Source organism: Macrotis lagotis, chromosome 4 (assembly GCF_037893015.1).
Source record: "Macrotis lagotis isolate mMagLag1 chromosome 4, bilby.v1.9.chrom.fasta, whole genome shotgun sequence".
In the NCBI taxonomy this organism is placed as follows: domain Eukaryota; kingdom Metazoa; phylum Chordata; class Mammalia; order Peramelemorphia; family Peramelidae; genus Macrotis; species Macrotis lagotis.
This window is the reverse complement of record NC_133661.1, coordinates 195219241-195245752: the sequence shown is the minus strand read 5'-3', so window position 1 is coordinate 195245752 and position 26512 is coordinate 195219241. Positions and strand designations below refer to the sequence as shown.

Sequence of the window (26512 nt, the reverse complement as noted above, 5' to 3'; positions counted from 1 at the left end):
TTTATTTACTATCAAAGAAATGTTTGATCTTTACCATTACAGATAATCTAGAGCTCACTGTTTTGAACTGTTCTGAAAATTTCTTAAATTCCATAACTTTGTATGCAACACACTTGGCCTGTGTTGAAAGAGTTTTAAATTTGGACATAGACATGTGTACCTTGTACATGCCATCATAAACCCACAAACAGTTTTCGTCATTCATATGGATAATCTAGGGTTGATTTTTTGAAGGCTGGGTCTTTAGCCTTTGGTCTGATCTGTTCAGATAGTTTTTGTAAAAATTTAAATTTTTATTTACAACAGAGATTTTTTTAGGACAGTTTTTTTTAGGTTTTTTTTGCAAGGCAATGGGGTTAAGTGGCTTGCCCAAGGCCACACAGCTAGGGAATTAAGTGTCTGAGGCCATATTTGAACTCAGGTCCTCCTGACTCCAGGGCCAGTGCTTTATCCACTGTGCCACCTAGTCACCCTGTAGGACAGTTTAAAATAAATTTATAGAGTAAATGAGCAAATGACAAATCTAAGAACATGAGAAATCTCAATAAAGTTAAGGATAAAGAAATAGATATAGTATATTAAATATAATATACTTAGGTTGAGCCTACATGACCATGATATTTTGAAGGAGCCAGAAATTGGTAAAACTTCACACTTATTTTTCAAATCCTGGTCACTTAGTATTTACCTATTCTTTCCCCTTTCTCTGATTATCTCTTCAAACAGAACTTTAAAATGTACCTATGAAGTAATTCCAGGTCAAGACTGAGTTTTGATTTGTAACAGGTTGACTGACAAGTGTAACCATGTTTAGGCAATCCTTAGGACTTGTAGTCATCTCATCAGTAAAGCTACTCTTCATTCCCTCTTTGATAAATAAGCACAGAATCATGGAACTCCAAAGTTAGAAAGAATGTCTGAGATCAGCTGCTCTAGATTCTACACACAATGTATCTTTTGTCCAAAACCCTCCCATCTATAATGATCATTAAACCTCCCCATAGTGATGGGGAACTCACATAGTACAGAAAACTCATTCCACTTTTGATAGCCTTAATTATTAGGTAGTTTTCTTTTCCTTTCATTAAGCCAGAAATATGTCTCTGTAATTTCCATATACTGGCTCTCATAGCATTCTGGAGAACTACCTAAAACAAATCTTCTATGTAAAAACTGTTCAGATAGAAACTTCAATTGTTCAGACAATTAGTTCATTCAGTCAATTCAGATATAGCAGTTTCAAGTTGCTTCACGACCCTGATTATCATCTTTTGAATCATTCAAGTCAAAAGGCAAGATTTATCCGTATAAATAGTCATTCAGATATACAAAATACAATTTACATATTTACCTTACAAAACTCAAGCACTACTATCTAGATCATTCTTGATGTTTTGTTTGGAAGTTCTTCAAAATTAACAGATACAGTCTACTTTCTACAATACTAGATTAGCACTTTGCCACTTTGTTGAAAGATATAGATAGATTTAGTGCGCAGTTTGAGGAATTCATTGCATTTTTATGAAAGGTACTAAATATTCAGGTAAAAATTCAGAAAAATTATTTATTATTAAGCACCAAATTTATTATTTAATAGATTTAGAAGTAACTTATAATTATTAATTTACAAAGTAAATTTCAAGGACATAAGTCTTATCCTGGTCTGAATTTATAAGTTGCAATACTTTAGGAATTAAGTAGTCTTCTATATATCATCACTGTAGCCATTCTAAGAAATATTATGCATTATCTATTTAAATGGACCTTGTTATCTTAATGTTAAAGTCATTGGGTTAAAAGGAACTTACAACAACAATAAGAAGAAATATATTTCCTAGATGGTATTGACTGCTGTAGTTCAAAATAATATGTATTCTCATAACATGTTGAAAGATAAAACTAACTTTGGATTAATCTTGTGCCTTCAATGAGATACTTCTCATATCTAAAAAAGTGACCTTGTATAAATATTAGATTAACTGCTTTTATATGTATATACCTGTATATTTATTTCATTCATAAAACACTGTGCAAATATTATACATCTGCATTTGCAGGTACAATATCTCTTGCCATAGAAGTGGCTCAGATATGTCAATCTAAAAATGTAACATTTTAATTACAGAGTTCGTACAGTTCTCTGAATGATCCAATTATGCTACTGAACGATATAGAGAAAATAAGTTCTATATCAAGTGATGAAAAGCAATTACTGTTAATTACAATTGCAAAAAAAGAGTAATGCTTTATATAATAACATTTTAGTGAGGTTCCCTGTATGGCTTTATTTATTTTTTTTAAAATGCAGGTGTTTGAAATTTGTTCTTATAAGAAATTGGTCTAAAATAAAAATACTCTCTGGAATCTGAAAGAAGATGGGGAAATGTGTATCTTATATTTTCATATGATATATATATATATCACACCTTCCTTTCTTAAAATGCCTAGGCCAGAGCCTCTGAGGTAGCACAATACTTTTTACAATAACTCATTTTTACTTTCAAAAATGCTTATTAAACTTTGTGAGCTTAAAGACAATTTATCTGCCCATCCACAAATATTTACATATATTTACACATATACATTACACATATGCTTCATATCATTTCATATATTTAAGACCAATAGATATTTCATAGTTTGTATATATTTTCTATAGACATATTCATATTTAGATATACATCCCCATTCTATCCCCTAGATCAGCTTTACCACTTTACTTATATTTTCAAAAGAAAGTATTTAGGAATCGGGGCAAATAAACTTACATATAACTGAGGCTTGAATAAAAATGTCTTGGGACATTATATAGGAAATTAATTTAATGACCTAATTTATTCATAATTATTATTACAATTAGTAGGTGCTAGGATACCCTCTAGTGGGGTAGGCAGGTCATACCTTTGGTAATAAGTTTCGATAGCCTCCACAGTATGATGTTTAGCATGTGTTCTCTTTATATGTTTCTGAAACAAACAAAAAAAAAATTGTTATGCTGTCTTCAGTTCAGGTTGGGAAGAACATATTTGTTGATCACCCATCCCAACACACCACGAGCAAAAGTTGGAGAACTTAGTTGCAGATGGTGTTTTTTTTTTCCTTAGGGTTCTATGAACCAAGGCATTTTTTCCTCTGTCTGTTGGCAGGTATGTCTCTAGACTGTACCAGAGTGTACTATATATGTAAAAGCCAGAAGGGTCATTGTAATTGAATCTAAATAAGTTTGCTTAGGGTTGCAGAGGGCAAAGAAGAACTTGTTCCCTCTTCCAACCCTTGTATTAATTTCCCCTAAATCCAATTCCATCCAAGTCCCCTACACTCGAGTTCTACAATCTGACTGCCATTTTTAACGGAGAAGAACATTGCTTAAAAACAACTTATTTGAAAACTACAAAAAGTAATTCCATAGAGACTTGCCACTTGACTGACACCTGTCATCTCATGATAAATGACTCCATTTTCTGCCTCTCTTGCCTTCTGCCACTCCGGCAATGGTCATTTATCATCATCTCTGTCAGCAATGGAAAGCAGCCCTGACAGTGCAAGTCAGCAAACATTTAGCACATGGAACCACGCAACACTGGGAAATTATTATTGTCAGAATAATAATGGTTTAGCATAATTTATTACAGGTCCACCAAATAAGCAAAGGCTAGATGTTATTAGACAGATGGATGGGTAGGCTTGGCAGGCATCCACTGAGACTCAGGCGGCGCTTGATGTGGAAAAGAGAACATCCTCCAACCCAATCAGAAAGCTGGCAGTTCAATTACAAAGAAATAAAGGGACATTCATCATTCAATTAGGCACCTGTCAACCCTCACAAAGGAGAAAACTTCTAACCTGGTACTCCTGGGAGAAGATGCTCAGCAGAGTGGACTGCGATTGACTGGAACAAATAAAAGAAGGACAAAGTTAATTACTGGAGTGCACTGCAAAGAAACAAAAGGGAAAAGAGCTTCAAACGTAGGCCTGCTGCCCTGTAATCTAACAGAACATGAAAACAAGTGTGGAAAAGTTGTTCCAGATGAACACCTCAGACAAAGGCTTCCTGCTGCTAGGTCAAGGAGAGAGAAAAAGGCAAAGAGGGAAAATACAGCTAGTTTCAAAGCCAACTAGCATATTGTTTGGGTTGAGATTTTTCCTTCTTTCTCTGTGATTTTTTTGTTCTTGTTTCTGCTTTAGAACCCACCCAAGCCATCTTGGTGCTAAAAGGGACCCCCAAGAAACAAAAACAAACTATGTTTCTATTAATAATTGATGGGGCTTCAGTTGCACTAGTGGTTGGGAACACGCGTTTATTCATTGGTAACATATTGAAATTCATTTTGTTAGCAGCCAGGGAACCTCTTCAGGAGCTGTCTAGGATTCAGGAGAGAAACTTAGCTCTCCGTTAGAAACAGCATATGGGACCACTGGAACATTCCCACTGAAACTGATGTGCTTTGAAAATAGAAACTTTCACAGCAGGAAGCTGAGACTCCCAGGAGTCGGTCATTTCCAAAGGCTGCCATAAGCCTCATTCATCTAAGACTGCACTCAATGTCAAACACCTGGCAGGGAAGCAACCTGGAAAACATTCTTCCCAAGTGGGAATTTTTCTCTCTGAATTGTTAACATTTAGAAATGGGACAAGTTTTCTTTTTTTTCCCCTTCTTCTTCTTTAAAAGGCAATCAATACTCCACTGCTCCTGCTTCCAATTGTCCTCCAGTGGATATATCTACCTCATTGCATGTTGACTACAATTAATTACTTCTGAAATATTTTCCTACCAGATGCAACTTGAACAAATTACAGTGCAAATAAATCGACTTTTATGGTACAGTAAAGCACTATGAATAATTAAAATTTTGTCTTTTAAGAAAGCAACTTCTCTTAAAACTCATCACAGATAATTTTGTGATTAAGAAACAAAAGTGATGGAAATATACTTCTTTATCAACTAACATAATGGATCTGGGTTTGTATGTGTATGTGTATTTGTGTTTGTGTATATATAAGTGTGTGTGTGTGTGTGTGTGTGTGTGTGTGCGCGCATGCGCGTGCACTTTTAAAATGATCACCCAGCAGTGTGGCATCATGGATCTGGCTTCAAGACTGTCTACCAATGCCAGTTGATATGAAAATAACAAAGTAATTACAACTGCCTAGCAAAAAAAAAAAAAAAAAAAAAAAAACAAGGAAAACCAGAGCACCACTAAGGGAGATGAATAATCCTAAACTAATTAGGCACTATCAAGTCCAAATTCATAAAAGACATCAAACAATTCTTTTTCTTCAAAAAGAACAATCCTAAAACCATCCTAAATACCCCATTTAACTTATATCCACAAGCTCACAAAGATATCCTATAAATTTATGTCCAAATGATGGGGAAATTAAGGTAAAATCATTCTAACCTACAGCATAAAACAAAGTAGTTAGATATTTTTGGTGACTAATCCTCCCCACTACATGTACATTCCTGAATATCCCTTTTTGCTGTAGATAGAATGACAAATTCTATGAACTGTATTTAAATGAAAGTGCTAGTAAGTGTTGATTTGGTAATAGGAACATTAGCAGCCAAGAGACTGGATGGAAAGAAGCTAAATAATGGATAAAAAGAAAAGTTGTGGTTGTCCTGTGTGCCTGTATATGTGTATCTCTTGTTTGTCTCCGTGTGTGTATCTGTGTGTCTGTGTGTGTCTGTATCTTTGGATTGTGTGTGTGTGTGTGTGTGTGTGCAAACAGTTTGAGAAAAGTATCAGTGAAGAAATAAGTGGTTAGAAATGAAAAGTTAAGACTTCCGGCCAAGATGGCGGAGAGAAGACAGGCACAGTTCTAAAGTCTCCTGATCTCTTCCCCATCTACCATGTGAAACAAAGCTCTTAGAAGAAATCTGACTCAAAAAAACCCAGAAAGAAAAGCCAGAAGAAAGAACATCTACCTCGGGACTTGTCTCCAGCAGGAGCTGTGGCTGAATTTGGGCGGGTGAGTCTGGGCCCAGAGGGAAGATCAGCCCCGATCAACCAGACTAGCAGCTGAATTGGAACCAGGAGTCTGAGGGCCTGAGAGCTGGACCTGCTAGATCAGAGGTGGGGCTAGACCACGGGGTCGTGAGTCTGGAGGGGAGCAGAGGCGATGGTGTGGGAGCTGTCCCCCTGGAGATCTTGGACAGGGCTGGGGGGGGAAATTCTGGAGCAGGGGAGCTGTGGACACCATCCTTGGGCTCCTCTGGTCTGAGTCCCATTACAATTCAGACTTCTCCCCTAACAAACAAATGCAAACTACTTCTGCCTCAGGCCCAGGTGTGTGAGCAGAAGAACCAGCCCAGCTGAGGAATGACCTCAGGCCAGGGTAAAGCCCACCACTGATTGAAGCCAACAGAATTCAATACCTCCAACTCCTCCCTTCAAGGAAAAGGAGAGGGCCTCAACCAAGATCACAGACACTCCAGAGAAAGCAACCAGCACCTCCTACTGGCCAGCCAGAGAAACTTCACTCAGTGAGTAAAGCCTTTAGCGATCCCAAGCCCCTGTGAACCAACCCCTCCAAAACTCAGGTCTCAGCAAAATGAGGAAGGGTCAGAGGAAAGGTGGATCCATAGAAAAATTCTTGGAAGTGAAAGACACTAACTCAGAGAGACCTGGAACCTCTGGGGAGAATACAATCTGGTCTTCAGCACAGAAAGACTTCTTTGAAGAAATAAGGAAGGAGTTTAAAAATCAACTACAAAATTTGGGGGAGACAATACCTTGCAACAAAAAAACAAATCTCTAAGATCTTCAAATGGGCAAATGCAAAAAGAAATTAATTCTCTCAAAACCTCTATTGGTCAAATGGAAAGCTCTTTCAAAAGTATAACTGACCAATTAGAAAAGGAGTTGCAAAAGGTTAAGAAAACTCCCCCCCCCAAAAAGAATGAAGTCTACAGAAACTAATGACTCCATGAGACAGCAAGAGTCAGTTAAACAAAATCAAAAACTAGAAAAACTAGAAGCAAATATAAAATACCTCATCAACAAAACCACTGACGTCAAGACTAGATCGAGGAGGGGCAACCTGAAAATTATAGGACTTCCTGAAAACATTGAAGAGAAAAAAAGCCTGGACTTAATATTACAGGATCTAGTGATGGAAAACTACCCTGATATCATGGAATCGGAGGGCAAAGTAGTTATTGAAAGAGTACATCGGTCCCCACCAGAAAAAGATCCTAAAATGAAAACACCAAGGAATGTTGAGGTCAAACTGCAGAACTATCAGATAAAAGAGAAAATCCTGCAAGCAGGCAGAAAGAAACAATTTAAATATCAAGGAGCCACAGTAAGGATCATGCAGGACCTGGCTGCATCAACTTTAAGGGATCGAAGGGCCTGGAACGAGATATTTTGAAGAGCATGGGATCTTGGAATGCAGCCAAGAATCTACTTTCCTGCAAAGCTGAGCCTTCTCTTGCAGGGAAAAAGAAGGACATTTAACAAAATGGAAGATTCCAAAAATTTCTGATGAAAAGACCAGAGCTAAACAGAAAATTTGGGCATCAAACAGGAGGTTCAAGAGACACATGCAACGGTAAAAAAAAGGGGGGGGGCGGTAAAAGGAAAAAAAATTGCAATCCAGTAAGTTGAAACTGGCTATATCCCAGCATGGGGGTAAAAAAAAAAAAGATTCTCATAAACCTTGAGAAATCTAACTCTAAGAGAGAGAATACACCTAGCCAGAAATGATATTCATGACCTATCCATGAGACTACTATCTAATGGGAGGTAACTGGCTTTAACCCCACTTGGGAGAAAAAATCTAATAACTCTCAGGAATTTTGACTCTATTCAATAGAATATACAGAACTAAAAGGGACAGACACTTAGAATTTTCTATGACTTAGAATGATCTAAAAAAAATACTACTGCCCTAAAAAGGGGCACAGGAAAGAGATGGGAGGAGGGAGGGATTGAATGGGGGTAAATCTCATTACACTAAGAGGTACAAAAAACCTATGGTAATAGTGGGGAAGAAGGGAGCAGAGGAGAAACACCTGAATCTTCTTCTCATCAGACTTGGCTTAAAGTCAACCTACACATACTCAGTTAACTTATAAAACTTCTAACCTTTCAAGTATTAAAAGGGGAAAAGGGGAGGGGGGCAGAAAAAGGGAAGGGGAGTGGGGGAAATAAGGGGAAATAACAAAAGGAAGGGAAAGGAAAAGGGTAAAAGGGAAAGTGGAAAGAAATGGGAGGGCATGATATAGGAGGGCAAACACACTGAATGGGGTGGTTTTCAGAAACAAAAGACTGGGGAATATGTATAAAAGGGGGGGAAAGGGGGAAAAATACAAACAGAGGGAAGATAGCAGGGAGGGCAATAAAGAATTAGTAATCATAACCTTGAATGTGAATGGGATGAACTCTCCTTTAAAATGTAAGCAAATAGCAGAGTGGATTAAAAACCAGAATCCTACAATATGCTGCTTACAAAAAACTCATTTGAAGCAGAGAGATACACATAGAGTAAAGGTAAAAGGTTGGAGCAAAATATATTTTGCTTCAACTGAAGTAAAAAGAGCAGGGGTAGCAATCCTTATCTCAGACAAAGCAGCAGCAAAAATAGATAGCATTAAAAGAGATAAGGAAGGAAACTTTATCCTCCTAAAAGGTACCATAGACAATAAAGTCATTTCAATATTGAATATATATGTACCCAGTGGGACAGCACCCAAATTCTTAGAGGAGAAGCTGAAAGAATTACAGGAAGACATAGACAGCAAAACTCTACTAGTGGGAGACCTCAACCTCCTGCTATCAGATCTAGATAAATCAAATCATAAAACAAACAAGAAAGAAATTAGGGAGGTAAATAGATTGTTAGAAAAATTAGATATGGTAGACTTATGGAGGAAACTGAATGGGGATAGAAAGGAATATACCGTTTTCTCTGCAGTACATGGAACTTATACAAAAATTGACCATGTACTAGGACATAGAAACCTAATGATCAACTGCAGAAAGGCAGAAATAGTTGAATATATCTTTCTCAGATCACAATGCAATAAAAGTCATATGCAATACTGGGCCAAGGAGATATAGATCCAGAACAAATTGGAAACTGAATAAGCTCATTTTAAGAAATGAGTGGACCAAAAAACAAATTATAGAAAGAACCATTTTATGCTAGATAATGAAAATAATGAAACAACATATCAAAACCTATGGGATTCATTCAAACCAACTCTCAGGGGATATATTATAGCTCTAAATGCTTATATGAATAAATTGGAGAAAGAGGAAATCAATGAACTAAACATGCAACTAAAAAAATTAGAGAAAGAACAAATCAAAAATCCCCAACTAAGTACGAAATTAGAAATTCTAAAAATTAAAGGAGAAATTAATAAAATTGAAAGCAAAAAAACTACTGAATTAATAAATAAAACCAAAAGTTGGTATTATGAAAAAACCAATGAAATTGATAAACCTCTGGTCAATTTGATTAAAAAAAAGAAGAAAACCAAATTGCTAGTATCATAAATGAAAAAGGTGAACTCACCACCAATGAGGAGGAAATTAAAGTAATAATTCGAAATTATTTTGCCCAACTCTATGTCAATAAATTTGATAATCTAAGTGAAATGGATGAATATTTACAAAAATATAAGTTGCCCATGTTAAAGGAAGAAGAGATTAAATACCTAAACAACCCTATCTCAGAAAAAGAAATTCAACAAGCCATTAGTGAACTCCCTAAAAAAAATCTCCACGGCCTGATGGATTCACAAGTGAATTCTACCAAACATTTAAGGAACAATTGGTTCCAATCCTATATAAGCTCTTTTGAAAAATAGGGAAAGATGGAAGTCTGCCTAACTCTTTCTATGAAACCAATATGGTACTGTTACCTAAACCAGGAACAGTTAAAACAGAGAAAGAAAATTATAGACCTATCTCCCTGATGAATATAGATGCAAAAATCCTAAATAAAATCTTAGCAAAACGATTACAAGTCATCACTAGGATAATACATTATGATCAAGTCGGATTTATTCCAGGAATGCAGGGTTGGTTCAATATTAGGAAAACTGTTAGTATACTCAATTATATCAACAACAAACCTATCAGAAATCATAAGATCATATCAATAGATGCTGAAAAAGCTTTTGACAAAATACAGCATCCATTCCTATTAAAAACACTAGAGAGTGTAGGAATAAATGGACTGTTCCTTAAAATAATTAGCATTATCTATCTGAAACCATCAACAAGCATTATATTCAATGGGGAGAGGCTAGAGGCATTCCCAATAAGATCAGGGGTCAAACAAGGGTGCCCATTATCACCACTACTATTCAATATTGTATTAGAAATGTTAGCATCAGCAATTAGAGAAGAAAAAGAAATTAAAGGAATTAGAAGTGGGAAGGAAGAGATAAAACTCTCACTCTTTGCAGATGACATGATGGTCTACCTAGAGAATTCCAAGAAATCATCTAAAAAAACTACTGGAAACAATTAGCAATTTTAGCAAACTTGCAGGTTATAAAATAAACCCTCATAAATCCTCAACTTTTCTATATATGTCTAGCAAGAAACAGCAGGAAGAGCTAGAAAGAGAAATCCCATTCAAAGTAACCTCAGACAAAATTTTTGAGGTAAAGTTCCGAGTTCAACATTTCTCTACCCCCCAGAGAGAAAGTAATGCTATTCTCCATAACAAACTGACCTCCTTGTTTCTGCTTGTTTTCCCTCTGTCTTGAAGCTAGCATGATGTTTTTGTTCAAAAACTCAAATCAAAATCAGTAAGATAGGCATAAGTAGAAGAACATGTATTGTAGGAATTACCTAATAAAGAACTTTAAAAAAAACAATCAAAGAAGCAAATGTAAAGGCTAACATGGTAAAAAAAAAAATCTTCTGAGATGTCATATTAAATTCAGTGTGACATTCAGAAAAGCTGTCACCATGACACAAAAAAGTGAAAGATAAACTGACTCCAAAAGAATCACATTTAGAAATGTTGGGAAATTTTTCCTCATTCATACAAAATAATAGGTGAAGGTGGCATGTAAGGGGTGGAGGGAAAGTATCAATCCAAAAGAATACATAATACTTTTCTGTCAGCTGTAACTAAAATAGAGAAGGGGAAACTTATCTGCCATATAATTATTACTTTTAAATGGGATAGTTTAAAAAATTGAAATTAATCTCATAATGTTAATAATATAAGAAACAAAACATAGTACCTAATAATATAAAATAAGTAATAAATGATATTCTATCATATATAAATAACAAAGTAAATAAATAATATATTTATAATATATTAAATGTGATTTTACATATACAACTTATATCAGATTGTTTGCTGCAATGGGGAGAGGAGTGGGAAGGGAGGGTAGAAAAAAGTGGAACTCAAAAACTTGCAAAAGGATGACTATTGAAAACTATCTTTATATGAATTGAAAAATAAATAAATAAGGAAAAATAATCTACTTAATAAAAAGAAGAAAAAACTTTTAGGGATGATGGATGATGCCTCAAAAATAAGAAAGAGTACCATAAAATGTACAGGGTACATTTGCAAATATCAAATGGAATTTCCTATTTTTATTTCTACAACGTACTAACCTGATCCAACTGATTCTGGAATAAACATAAAAAGATTATTTAGGAAAAGACATTTATTTGTAGAAACAAAAGCTCAATTAAAAAAAAAGTTTAAAAAAAATGTCAGGGACACAAGAACTGCTTAGTTCCTCTGATCAGATTCTGATTTGACCTCCCTACAAAAAGGATTACATGCTAAAAATATTCATTTTCCTTAAATTTAATATTATTCACCATAATTTTCTAACCTATGGTTAAGAGGCCAAGACATCAAGAAAACAAAGTTTTTCCTCTCCTCAGTCCTTATGACCCCAACAGAGAAGAGATGTGAGAGCATCACTATGCCCAGATTAAAAGGGGGTGAGCTGAACTGCCTCTTAAGCATTTGGTTTCCATGAATCATAAAAATGTTCCTTTATCAGTGAAGAGCATTTGTCTTTACCAAAGATTCAAAGAAACAAAGTGACAATTCTTTGTAGTATTACAAGATTAAGAGGTGGGGATGGAGGGGTGGATGAAACCAAATCTTTTAAAGTTCTTAGCGGCTGGAGCAGTCATAGAGAGACCTCATTCCACAAAAAGAAAATAATAGCATCAGGATCAAAAGATATAGAATATTGTACCTGGGACTTAAGGATTATGGAGCCTGAACCTTTCACTTAACAGACACAAACACTGAGTTACAAAAAAAAGGTCAATGAATTTATCACAGGTCACAATGGTAAGAAGTTAACAGTGATGAAATTCAAACCCAGGATTTCTAATGCCAAAATCCAATATTCCTTCCAATATATCTTACTATTTCTCTACGTCTATATTCTATAACCTGTTACAGAATATTTGGCATCTTCTATCATTAAAATAGCAGAACAAATTTTTGTAAGTGGAAAGGACCAAATTCCTTGTTATTTTAAAATTTCAGATTTAAATTCTGAATCTAGAAACTCAGTTTCATTTCACAGAACAACAATTTATTTATATTGCAATCAGAAAATATCATTAGATTTATGGGAACACACAAAATGAAGTGACTTGCCCTGGCCAATTCTGGTATTAAAGTAACAGAATGAGGATTTAAATCATAAACAGAACCCAAAACCAGTACTCTCATTATCTCTCTTTTTACTTAAAAAGGTCTTAAGTATGACCTTAGAGTGAGTACTTTGTATTTTGTTGTTGTTCAGTTATTTCAGTCATGTCCAATTCTTAGCAACTCTATTTGGGATTTTATTGGCAAAGATACTGGAGTGGTTTTCCATTTCCTTCTCCATCTCATTTTACAGATGAGAAAACGGAGATAAAGTGTTAAGTGACTAGCCCAGGGCCACATAGTTAATGTCTTGAGATCACAGCTGAATTCAAGTCTTCCTAACTGCAGGTCCAACCTATCTGCTGCACCACCTAGTTGCTCTTGTAGTTAACTATATATTTATAGGCTAGACTCAAAGAGAATGTAAAATGATTCAGGGTAGGGATTAAAGGGGAAACAACTAAGATATCATACAATCTACATTTTTCATTCTATAGATGCAGAAACTGAGACACTGGAAGGAAAAGTGAAATGTGTTTTTTTTCTTTCTTTGTATCTACCTCCAGCATCTAGCCTTATGTTTTGCATATTATAGCAGTTTAATAAAAATCTACTGAATTAAATAACATGTATACACATATATGTACACATAAATGGCTTCAATAATTTATTCATTCAAGAAATAGTTATAGTCATAGCAACTTATCCAGGAGGCACCATGGTGTTTAGTTTATATTCAGAGCTTAGAATTAGTCAGCTCTATGTTCAAATCCCATATATTTAACCTTCCAATTCAATGTGACTCCTTTAGCAGAATTTATCTACTGAGTCACAGGCATTAACTTGTTTTTAGGTACTCTAAGGAACCTTGAGAAGTTTTTATGAATTGATTCAGAGTGAAGAGGAGAACCAGGAAAACAATTTATAAAATAACAACAACATTATAAAAAACGAACAACTTTGAAGATTTAAAGACTCAGATTAACCATAACCAAACATGATTCTAGATCATCAATGGTAAAATTGCAATTCACCTCCTAACAGTGAGGTGATGAGATAATCACACATATTTGGGTATAGCCAATGTGAGAATTAGTTTTGCCTGAATATGAATTTGTTTTAAAAGGAAAAAAAAATCGAAATACCTACTCAGAAAACCTGTATTCTAATTCTGCCTTTGTCACTAACTGCCCATGTCACCTTGGACATGTCACTTATACTCTATATCTCAATTTCTGCAGCTTTAAAATAAGAGTCATGGACTAGATGTTTCTTAGATGTTGCTCAACTCCAAAACTCTATTTTATTTGGTTGCCTCAATAATTAGATTTATAAGTACCTATTCTCCCACTTTTAATTAAATTTAGGTATCAGTTCTTCAGAGGAAATCATACATTATAAATCAAATAAAGAAAGCACTAATCTATCTAACAGATATTAAATTTCTCTTGCAAGTTCAGACTTTTCACTATTTCCCAAATGATTACAGTAACTTCCAACTCAATATAAATATATATATATATATATATTTTCACAAAATGTTTACCTTCAGTATCTTAAATTTTATGAAACCAATGCTTTCTTACAGTGATTCCATCTAATTTCTTCTTTTGATAGATGAATAAATTTACATTATGAGAAAACCTATTATTTTTTACATTTTTAGTCTCATTTATCTGAACTTAACATCACCATAAAAAAATTTTAAGAAGGGATGACAAAAAGTTTTGTAACATGTGAACAGAGTTTTATCAACATCATTACCAAAGTACAATTGAACATTATTTATGTTTACTTTTGAAGTGATTACACTTTATACAAACCAAATAGAACAGGTCTGGGATTACTAGCAACCTCAATATGGCATAAATTCAGTTTTTTTGTGTATATCATGGATCCCTTTGGAACTCTGGTGATACTATGAATTCCTTAAAAATGTTTGCAATTGCATAAAATAAAATAAATAGTACTACACAAAAAGTTGATTAAATTGAAATTTGTTGTTTAGTTGTTTCGGTCATATCTGACGCTTTATGAACTCATTTGGATTTTCTAGGCAAAGATACTGGAGTGGTTTGCCATTTCCTTATTCAGTTCACATTACAAATGAGGAAATGAGGCAAAGAGGGTTTATAACTTGTCCATTAGTCACACAGCTAATAAATGTCTGAGGTCAAATAGAAATTCTGGAAAATGGGTCTTCCTGACTCCTGGTCTGGCATGCATCTTCTGTGCCAAATAGTTATCAAAAATTTAAAGTTTTTCTGAACTGAAGGTTCAGAACTCAAGTTACAGGTTATTGTTTTAACACCTAGCAAATTGGTCAATATGACAAAAAAGAAAATGACCGATGTTGAAGGGCATGTGGAAAAACTGGCACATTAATGAGTTAGTCCAACTTACCCAACCTTTCTGAAGAACAATCTGGAAGTAGAACCAAAGGGCAATAAACTGTACATACCCTTTGATCCAGCAATACCTCAGTATTCCAGAAAAGAACATAAGAAAGGGTAAAACGTCCTACAAAATATTTATAGAAGCTCTTTTTGAAGTGGCAAAGAATTGGAAATTGAAGGGATACCCATCAATTGAAGAATGACTAAATAAATTGTTATATATGAATGGTATGAAAATTGTTCTACTACTATTGTTCTCTAAGCAAGAGTAGCCAGACTTCAGAAAAAACCTGGAAAGAAATGCAAGAACTGATACTTAGTGAAGTGAGTAGTACCAAAAGAACATTATACATATTAACAGCAGTATTGTATGATGATGATCAACTGTGATGGACTTGCTCTTCTCAGCAGCACAGGACAATTGAGAACAATTCTAAAGGACTTGTGTTAGAAAATGCCATTCAGAGGTGGCTAGGTGGCGCAGTGGATAAAGCACCGGCCCTGGAGTCAGGAGTACCTGGGTTCAAATCCGGTCTAAGACACTTAATAATTACCTAGCTGTGTGGCCTTGGGCAAGCCACTTAACCCCATGTGCCTTGCAAAAAAAAAAAAAAAACCTAAAAAAAAAAAAAAGAAAAGAAAATGCCATTCACATCCAGAAAGGGAACTGTGGAGTCTGAACCAAGTGAAAACCAAAGCATTTTTCAATTTTTTGATTAATAGGGAGATGTGTTTAACATGGTTGGTATGTATATCCTCTATTAGATTACTTTCTGTCTGGGGGGTAGGGGGGAAGGGAAGGGAGAGGCAGAGAAATGTTGAACTCGGAACTTTACCCCCAAAAAATGATTATTGAAAACTATCTTTAAATGTAGTTGGAAAATAAAATTTATTTTTTTAAAAAAAGAATTCTTAAGACTCTTCTTAGGGGCAGCTAGGTTACCACCTATGAAACCATGCTTTCTTACAGTGGATATATAGTGGATAAAGCACTGGCCCTGGAGTCAGGAGTACCTGGGTTCAAATCTGGTCTCAGATACTTAATAATTACATAGCTGTGTGGCCTTGGGCAAGCCACTTAACCCTGTTTGCCTTGCAAAAAAAAAACCCTAAAAAAAAGACTCTTCTTAAACAAAAGACCATTTTATGATGCTGTAGAAAATCCCATCTATATCCAGATAAAAACTGTGGAGGCTGAATGCAGACCAAAGCATATTATTTTCATTTTTTAATAACTTGTTTTATGTTTTTTCTCTTTAGTTCTGATTCTTCTTTGATAACAGGAATAAAATGGAAATATGTTAAACATGCCTCTACTTATATAACTTATATCAGATTTCTTGCTGTTGTGGGGAGATGGGAGGAAAGGAAGGAAAATTTTAAAAATGTGGAACTCAAAATTCTATAAAAACATGAATGTTGAAAATTATCTTTGCATGTAATTAGAAAAAATAAAGTAAAATAACATTTAAACAATCTTATGTTTAGGGTAATCCCCTCATTCATCTAGAGAAACTAATTCCATTAACATTTCAAATATGTATAATACATGAATTGGACCCTTGTAGGATCACAGATGTAAAACTAAAAGAGACCCTACAAGAAACAGGGAAGTCAATAGAGTTTTGATTTGCTGTATGTACCTCATAAATTTATGATGTGGATGTTAAGTGATTTACCTCAAGCAACAGAGAACCTAAATGACTGCAGACATAAGATGAAACCCAGGTCTTCTAACTCCTAAGATAATATTAATTCTACTATCCCACACAATCTTAAATTCAGCTGAAGTTAAGCTAAAGTGTAGGTAAGATAAAGGAAAACAGATTGGTGTAGTGAGTTTTGAAAAGGATAAATTGAATAGCCCATAACTTCAGTGGTCATTTAAGCCTCTATTTCTAGAGGGATTAAGAAAGAGAAAGAGAATTATTTATGGGGAAAGAGGCTTCCCCAATTCATTTTATAAACTGAGGTAGAGGCTCAGATTTAACTAATTAATTAGTGAAAAAGATTGTGAATTTCTATTAATTTTTTAGGAAATATGGGAGCAGCTAGGCGATACAGTGGATAGAGCACCAGTCCTGGAGTCAAGAAAAACCTGAATTCAAGTCTGACCTCAGTCACTTGATACTTAGAAGTTCTGTGACTTTAGGCAAGTCACTTAACCTACTGCCTTGCCAAAAAAATAAAAGGAAATATTGGAACATACTTATAGACTGTCTTAAAAACTAGAATGAAAATCAATAAGGAACAATGCAGTAGAAATTAGAAAGATGAGTATTGATGAGTATTTCACCCATACTATACTGTGGAATCATATCTTATGCCTATTACACAGCTTTAAACTATGAATATACAAGAGTTAAATAAAATAAATGCAAGGGAATTTGGAGTTGGAGCAATAGGAAGTATGAAAATTGAGAAAGGTTTTAGGTAGATAAGAGATGAATTTTATTTGAACTTGGAGAGAAAATTTTTTATAAATAAAGTTGAAAAGCACATAATATCACAATAATAAAAAGGATTATATCTTCATGAAACTTAGAAAAAATCTTTGAGGCATGCTTCTTTGTCAAAAGCCTTATTCTCTTTTTTTTGCTTTTTTTTAAGATTTCATTTATTTTGAGCTTTACAATTTTCCCCTAAACTTACTTCCCTCCCCCCACCCCCCACAGAAGGCAATTTGCCAGTCTACATTGTTTGTATGGTATACATTGATCCAAATTGAATGTTATGAGAGATAAATTATATCCTTAAGGAAGAAACATAAAGTATAAGAGATAGCAAGATCAGACAACAAGATATCGGTTGTTTTTTTTTTAAATTAAATTAAAGATAATAGTCCTTGGTCTTTGTTCAAACTCCACTGTAATTTCTCTGGATACAGATGGTATTCTCCATTGGAGACAGCCCCAAATTGTCCCTGATTGTTGCACTGATGGAATGTGCGAGTCCATCAAGGTTGATCATTGCCTCCATGTTGCTGTTAGGGTGTACAGTGTTTTTCTGGTTCTGCTCATATCACTCAGCATTAGTTCATGCAAATCCCTCCAGGGTTCCCTGAATTCCCTTACCTCCTGGTTCTAATAGAACAATAGTGTTCCATACATGTACCACCAGTTTGTTAAGCCATTCCCCAAATGAAGGACATTTACTTGATTTCCAATTCTTTGCCACCACAGGGATGCTATGAATATTTTTGTACAAGTGATGTTTTTACCCTTTTTCATCATCTCTTCAGGGTATAGACCCAGTAGTGCTATTGCTGGATCAAAGGGTATGCACATTTATGTTGCCCTTTGGGCGTAGTTCCAAAGTGCTCTCCAGAAAGGCTGAATGAGTTCAAAGCTCCACCAACAATGTAATAGTGTCTCAGATTTCCCACAACCCTTCCAACAATGATCATTATGATTTCTGGTCATATTGGCCAGTCTGAGAGGTGTGAGGTGGTACTTCAGAGAAGCTTTAATTTGCATTTCTTTAATAAGGAATGATTTAGAGCAATTTTTCACATGACTATGGATTGCTTTGATCTCCTCATCTATAAATTGCCTTTGCATAGCCTTTAACCATTTGTCAACTGGTGAATGGCTTTTTTAAAAAAATTTTACTCAATTCTCTATACATTTTAGAAATGAGTCCTTTGTCAGAAACATTAGTTGTAAAGATTGTTTCCCAATTTACTACATTTCTTTTTATCTTGGTTACAGTGGTTTTGGCTGTGCAAAAGTTTTTAATTTAATGTAATCAAAATCATCTACTTTGTTTTTAGTGATGTTCTCCATCTCTTCCTCAGTCATAAACTGCTTCCCTTTCTATAGATCTGACAGGTAAACTACTCTTTGATCTTCTAGATTGCTTTATAATATTGTTTTTTTCTATTTAAATCCTGTATCCATTTAGATCTTATCTTGGTACAGGGTGTGAGGTGTTGATCTAATCTAAGTTTCTTCCACACTACCAATTTTCCCAGTAGTTTTTATCAAAGAGAGTTTTTATCCCAATAGCTGGATTCTTTGGGTTTATCAAACAGCAGATTACTATAATCATTTCCCGTTATTGTACCTAAGTCTATCCCACTGGTTCACCACTCTATTTCTTAGCCAATACCAGACAGTTTCGATAACTGATGCTTTTATAATATAATTTTAGATCAGGTAGGGCTAAGCCACCTACTTGTGCACTTTTTTCATTAAATCCCTGGAAATTCTTGAAATCCATATGAATTTACTTAGTACTTTTTCTGACTCATTAAAGTAATTTTTTTGGAATTTTGATTGGTAGGGCACTAAACAGGTAGTTTAGTTTTGGTAGAATTGTCATTTTTATTATATTAGCTCAACCTATCCATGAGCAGTTGATGTTTGTCCAGTTATTTAAATCTGATTTAATTTGTGTGAGAAGTGTTTTGTAATTGTTTTCAAAAAGTTTCTGAGTCTGCCTTGGCAAATAGACTCCCAGGTAATTTTATATTGTTTGAGGTTACTTTGAATGGGATTGCTCTTTCTAACTCTTCCCTATGTATCTTGCTAGTCATATACAGAAAAGTTGAGGATTTATGAGGGTTTATTTTATATCCTATAACTTTGCTAAAATTGCTAATCAGTAGATTTTTGGACGATTTCTTGGGATTCTCTAGGGATACCATTCATGTCATCTGCAAAGAGTGAGAGAATTCTAATTCCTTCAATTTCTTTTTCTTATCTTATTGGTGAGGCTAACATATTGAATGGTAGTGGTAATAATGGGCATCCTTGTTTCACCCCTGATCTTACTGGGAATGTCTCTAGCCTCTCCCCATTGAATATAATGCTTGTTGATGGTTTCAGGTAGATACTGAGAAGTTTTATTATCATGATATTTAGAGAATGGATACAAATTTACAAGAATAAAACTCCATTTTCCCAATTGATAAATTTTTAAAGAATATGAGCTGGCAATTCTTTTTTTTAGGTTTTTTTCAAGGCAAATGGGTTTATAAGTGGCTTGCCCAAGGCCACACAGCTAGGTAATTATCAAGTGTCTGAGGTCACATTTGAACTCTGGTACTCCTCACTCCAGGGCCAGTGCTCTATCCACTGCACAACCTAGCCGCCCCATGAGCTAGCAATTCTTAAGGATAGAAATTTAAACTATTTATAGCCATGTGAAAAGAAAATCCAAAGATTTTACTTATCATTCACTGGATTGGCAAAGTTGACAAAAGGAAAATGTCAAATGTTTATAGGGACTGAAGGAAAAACAAATATAGTGATGTACTACAATTAGTGTACCTGTGATTTTGCTCCAGTCATTCTGGAAAGTAATATTAAACTATGCTCCAGAATTCATTAAACTGTGCATTCCCTCTAACATAAGTATCGCTACGTGGCTTATTGAAAGAAAGAAGAAAGAATCTTATATGCCCAAAAGATATTTATGACATTTCTTTTTATACAAACAAATAATCATGGAAGGAAACAGGGTACTCATCAATTGATGAGGAATGATAAAACATGTAATATGAATGTACTAGAAAACTATTATTATATAAGAAATTAAACAAAAGACAGTTTTAGAGAGATTTGAGATGACTTCAGTGAACTGATGAAGATAAATGGTCACAAGCAGCAGAAAATTTTATATTATATGTCTATTGTGAAAATTAAAAATGTGAAAGACTGAAAAATTCTGATCAACATAATAATCAGCCTGGATTCCAGAGGTCCAGTGATGCTAACTACTTTTCAACAGGTAAAGGAAGAATAAGAGATGCATTTTTTGGGAATGTAGCCAATGTGAGAACCTATTTTATTTTACAAAGCTCAGACAATCCAAAGGTTTAGTATTTCCCCAAACCTCCACATACCATGGGTTAGTGGTAGGTGAAAAGGGAAAAAAAATTATATTAGAAAAGAATTTTTGAAAAAAGAAAAACACTTTTTAAAAAAGAACCTTCAGTAACAGTGGCATACCTCAATTAGGATAAAAAAATCTTTACATCAACTCATCTCAAGGGTCTGAAATCTAAGAAATACAGGAAAATGAAAGAAAAAATATGAGCCATTTCTCAAAAGGTACATGGTCAAAGGATAGTAATAAATAATTCTCTGAAGAAGAATTGCAAACTATTAGCAATTGTGTGAAATATTCCAAATCAGTAAAATTAATAAAAAAGCAGATTTTTTTCTGCCAAGAAATCTGCAAAGAAAACAAAAGACAGAAATAGTCAACATTGTGGGTAGTTAGCACAATATTAAACTGTTGGTCCAATCAACTATTCTAGAAAGAAGTCTCGAGTTATGCAAATAAAGTATCTAAAAAGCTCATTTTACCTTTTGTTTCATAGCTTTCCCAACTAGGCATATGTCCTCGAAAGGACAACAATGAAAATAAATGTACCACATATGCTAAAATATTAAAAATGAATACTTTCTGCGGTAGAAAAATTTGAAAATAAAGGTAAAAGTGAGTGGGGGGAGGAATCATACATTGAGAAATGATTAAGCAAATTGTGATATACGAATGGAGTAAAGAAATTATAAACATCAAGATTATGCATTCATTTGGAGCTTATCTTTGTACAAAATGTGAAGTGTTTGTTTCAAATCTAATTTCTCCTACAGTTTCCAATTTCCCCAGCAGTTTTTGTCACATAATAAGTTCTTATCCTGGTAGTTAGAGTCTTTATGCTTCTCAATTTAAGGTTAAGAACAAAACCTATATAGTTTTGTATACACCCACTGAGAGAACGTGTTTTGACTATGTATATTGTTATAAGAAATTAGTATTTGTTTTCTGTTTTCAATGGGGCAGACAGAAGAGGTAAGAGAGAAAGAAAGCGTATTGATGTTCATTTAAAACAAATAAAGAAAGTGGGGGACTTATGGTTGTATTCATTTTCTGAAGGGGTCACTTTATTATTAGTTTAGCTTTACTATTTTTACTTTGCTACCAGTGACATCTCACAAAATGGAATAATCTGTAAATGTATATTATATAAAAACAAAATACATCAATAAAACTTTAAAAATAGCATCAATGAATATGTAGAATTTTGAAAGACATAAGAAAAGTTTACATGAACTGATGCAGAATTCTAAGTAGAACAAGGAAAGCAATATAAAAGAAAAGAATAATTTTTAAAAACCTAAAACTTAATACTGTATAATTATAATGATCCAGCTTGGTCTGAGAGGAAATATTCCTTCTTTTCACTGTAGTTGTAGCTCATATAGCTGTAGTTCAAGTCTAAGATGCTTTTTTGTGAATACCTGCTAGTCTATTATAGGACTGGCATATAGGCATAATTCTCAGAAATTAATGTGACATGAAACCAAAATGAATAATTTTTCTAGAGTATTGCACTTCATCAGATATAAAGATAAAAAAAACCCATCCTGGAAGAGATGCAATTTTAAGGATGCTCAGGTACCAACAATTAATTTTTAAGATAATTCAAATGGAGAAGATTCCAAAAAAGAATGCAAGAGATCACGATTGATGAACAGAAAAGGATACTGATAAGAATTAACTATTGATCAAAAATCCTATGTTCTAATATCTATATTATCATCAGGAACATACATATACATGAAGAGAAAACAAGATTCCTGGAACTATTCCCAAAATATTATTAAATTGTGCATATCTTTTGACCCAGAAATACCATTACTAGGTCTTATACCCTCAAAAAGATGAAAGAAAGGCACAATCATACAAAAAAAAATTAGGAGTTATTTCAGTGGTGGGAAACAATTGAAAACTAATCAAGGTTCATTGATTGGGGAATGACTGAATGATTTCTGGTCTATGAATTCAATGAAGAACTACTAATGTGGTGTAAGATATGATAAAGAGGATGGTTTCAGAAAAATCTGAGAAGATTTGCATTAACTGATGCAGAATGAAATAAGTAGAATCAGAAGAACAATTTATGTAATAACAGTAATTTTGTAAAGACAACTTAAAAAGGCTTAAGAACTCTGATCAATACAATAACCATTCATAATTTCAGAGGGTTCATGATGAAATGTACTATTCACCTACAGATAAAGAAGTAATGAACTCAGAAATCAATTTTAAAAAATTTTTCAATGTGGCAAATATGAGAATTTGTTTTATTTGACTATTTATATTCGTTATGGGTTTTGCTTTTCTTACTTTCTTGGTTGGGGAGAGGAAAGGTAGGAGGGAGAGAAGGTGCATCTTTATGAAAATGAAATAAAATTTAATTTAAAAAGTAATAAAAATATATAAGATTCTATAACATAAAGAGAGTGATAACATTATTTAACAATTTAGAAAGCATTAAAAAAAGAAGAATTAAATTATCACTTAATTATTCACTCATGTATTGGAAAATGTCTTTTGCAAACTATAAACAGAAGTCCCTATCACTAATGAAAATCTACAGATGTTTCAGGTAGAAGGTTGTTCTAAGTCAATTAAACCCCACAATGCTCAGTATATTGTAAGGTGAGATCAACAACTCCTAAGGATCTTAAGGGCTATATACAATGGAAAAATAATGTATAAGAAAAAATATATTTACCAAATTACTACAGTCTACAGATTTAGTCCATCAATGTACCTCTACAGATAAATAGCTATATGTAGATATCTATTTATCTTGGACAATTCTTAAAAGTGACTGACTAGGCCTAAAATTAAGTATGAATAAATCAAACTGGTTGATATTTAGGAAACTACATAATGCTTTCATTGACTGAAAGTACTTCATATCAAAAATAAATAAACAAGTAATTCAAAATGCCTATGACTCACTGAATACATTTCCAGAATAATCAAAACTGAATGTGATCAAAGGGCAATGGAATGATGCAAAGAAGGTATACATAGGCTGTTTCAAATGATCACTGATGACATATATGTGAAAAATGGTATAAAAGACAGCATCAAGGAAACGTGTGACCTGAAAAGACAGCAGTCTATTCATGCATTAAGAGTAGGTGATAAGGAATAAATTGCTGAATTTTATATTAGTACACCCAATTATTAAAAGAAGAGAGGATCCTATCTCATTGGGCAGGTGTTCCATTGGAAGATTTATGGAAATTCAATGCAAAGATCATTAATTTAGAGCCTATTATGCCCATTGCATTTTGCTAGGTACTGGTACCACAAAGATAAAAATTAAATAGCCCCTAGCATTCAAGAGCTTTCATTATATTGAAGAAAACAACCTATAAAAATAACAAATAGTAATTCAGAAACAAGACTACTAACAACTGGAAAAGAGATCAAGGCAAGCTTCATTTTTGACACAGGAGGTAGCACCTGAACTGAACCTTAGAGGAAGAAAAGAATTGGTGAAAGGAAAAGATGAGAGACGGCCATTCCATGTATGGAGCATCATGAGAATGGAATAAAGGGGGTAGCCTGTGTGAAAACATAGAGTTGGGAGATAGAAGATAAAGTGTGGGGAACAGACAGTAATACACTTTGGCTGGAAAGATAGGGTACATATTGCACAGTATAAGTAGGCATAGAAAAATGGCAATCTAAACCAAGGTAAAGAGTTACTCTCATCACTGAAATCATGGAATTTGTTGAAATTTCCAAGTAACAATTAATGATAAAGTTTATTCATTCTTGAATGGTCAATGTTTTGCTCTTCTTTTTCCTGTGTCAAAGAGTCATGCTATTTGATATGCCCAAGAGAAAACAAATTTCCCCCAGTACATAGATGAGCATGAAAGGAAAAAAATTACAGTTCTTCAATCTTCTCTCTACCCCAAAACCCCATGTTTCCATACTTTAATAATAAATGCTACTGAGAGCGTTAAGACAACAAATGGAACATTTGAGAATGCATTAAGCCTTTCACATATAGAACTAAAAATGTTTGAATTAAACCACAAGCCTTTTTATATTCTCAATTCTTGGTCATAGCATAATATTTTGAGAATACCTGATAGATTTTATTAACAGACATATGAAAAAGCACCATCTTAACTTCTGAAGCCTTCAAATAAAACTAATTTAAATGATGTTCTTCTAATTGCCTCCTCTGTTTCTTCCTTAGTCAAGGTAAATGAGAAAAGGCATAAAAATGGAATTAAAGATTAAGGACTCCAAAAAAGGCAGTTTTTTCCCCAATCTTCCCCAATGAGAGTCATTCAGGTTTCATTTCCTCACTAATTTTTGTTGGAAACCTCATTTTTTTTAGATTTTTTCAAGGCAACGGGGTTAAGTGGTTTGCCCAAGGCCACACGGCTAAGTAATTATTAAGTGTCTGAGGTCGGATTTGAATTCAGGTTCTCCTGACTCCAAGGCCGGTGCTCTATCCACTATGCCACCTAGCTGCCCCCAGAAACCTCATTTTTAATGAAATTAAATATCTCCCATTTCATTTGATCTTTGCCACTCTTCATCCATCCATCTAATTATCTATCCATCTGTCTATTCATCATACCTAACAGCTAGCTATATTGTACAGTAGATGTTCCAAAATTCTAATTGGTCATAATGTCCAAAATACTACCAAAAAACTAATATCTCATGAATAAATTTAAAATAAAACCTATTGATAGAGATCTAAAAAGTTTATAGTGGGTGAAATATGGGACAGGTATGGCAAACATACTCTAAAACTGCTTTACTAAATTATGTCTAAAACTTATCAGTCTCCCTCAAAAGATTGAAAAATAAAGAGATTGGGCTAAATGATCTCTAAGAACCTGCTAGATTAAAATCCCATAATCTTCAATTCTGTGATGTGGTATTTTTATTAAAAGTGGCCATTTGAAAGATATTTTTATGGTTTTTTTTAACTCATGTATATAAATCTTCAGATGGTCAGATTTAAAAAAACCCCACAAGCCTCTGTTCTGTTATCTAACATGGATGGCTAAAGAGGCATTTTTGGTTCATTAGGAATTCTGATTTACTGAAGAATTATTTTTATGGATTTTTATGGATCCAGATTCAGAAGTTCAAATTCAGCCTTGGACACAAGCTGTGTGATTGTAGGCAGGTCCCATAAGCTTTCTCAACCTCAGTTTTCTCAATCTTAAAAAAATGGGGATTATAAAAACCTTCCTCGTAGGTTATTATGGAGATAAAAGATATTTACAAACTTGGGAGAGCAATATAAATGTTATCTTTTATTAAATGGATGGCTGGTTTTCAAAACAACATAATATAATGCTTGTTTATGAATCAGAAATCTTTTCCCAGATCCCTCAGTATCCCAGGACATCATTTTCATAGTAAGTAGATGTGAAGAAGCACAAGTTAGCATATTTCTAACCAACAAAATAAAGGGTAATAAATAAGACCCTCCAAATTAAATCAACATATACCATGATACTTAATGACTTAACTAAAAATGTGGACATGGACAAGGAGAGATGGTAGAAAACCGAACTCAAATGTATTGAAGAAGGCCAAAGGTTATAGGATTTTACATGCATACCATTTTCGAGAAGCAAAGTGAGAGGAATTTGACAAGAGGAAAGCTTAAATAATCCTCAAAAATGAAATTTATTATGTTTTAAGA

At 34.0% G+C, this 26512-nt stretch overlaps 1 protein-coding gene across 1 annotated transcript in view; it reads right to left on the bottom strand.

Annotated features, from left to right (window-relative positions):
- CDIN1 (CDAN1 interacting nuclease 1) overlaps positions 1-26512 on the bottom strand; it is a 286050-nt gene that overhangs the window by 199639 nt on the left and 59899 nt on the right. The window contains exons 2-3 of the mRNA XM_074235056.1: positions 3844-3889; positions 2902-2966 (exon numbers count right to left, since the gene is read on the bottom strand). Coding sequence (XP_074091157.1) covers positions 2902-2966; positions 3844-3889 — 111 coding nt within the window. The remainder of the gene's footprint in view (positions 1-2901; positions 2967-3843; positions 3890-26512) is intronic.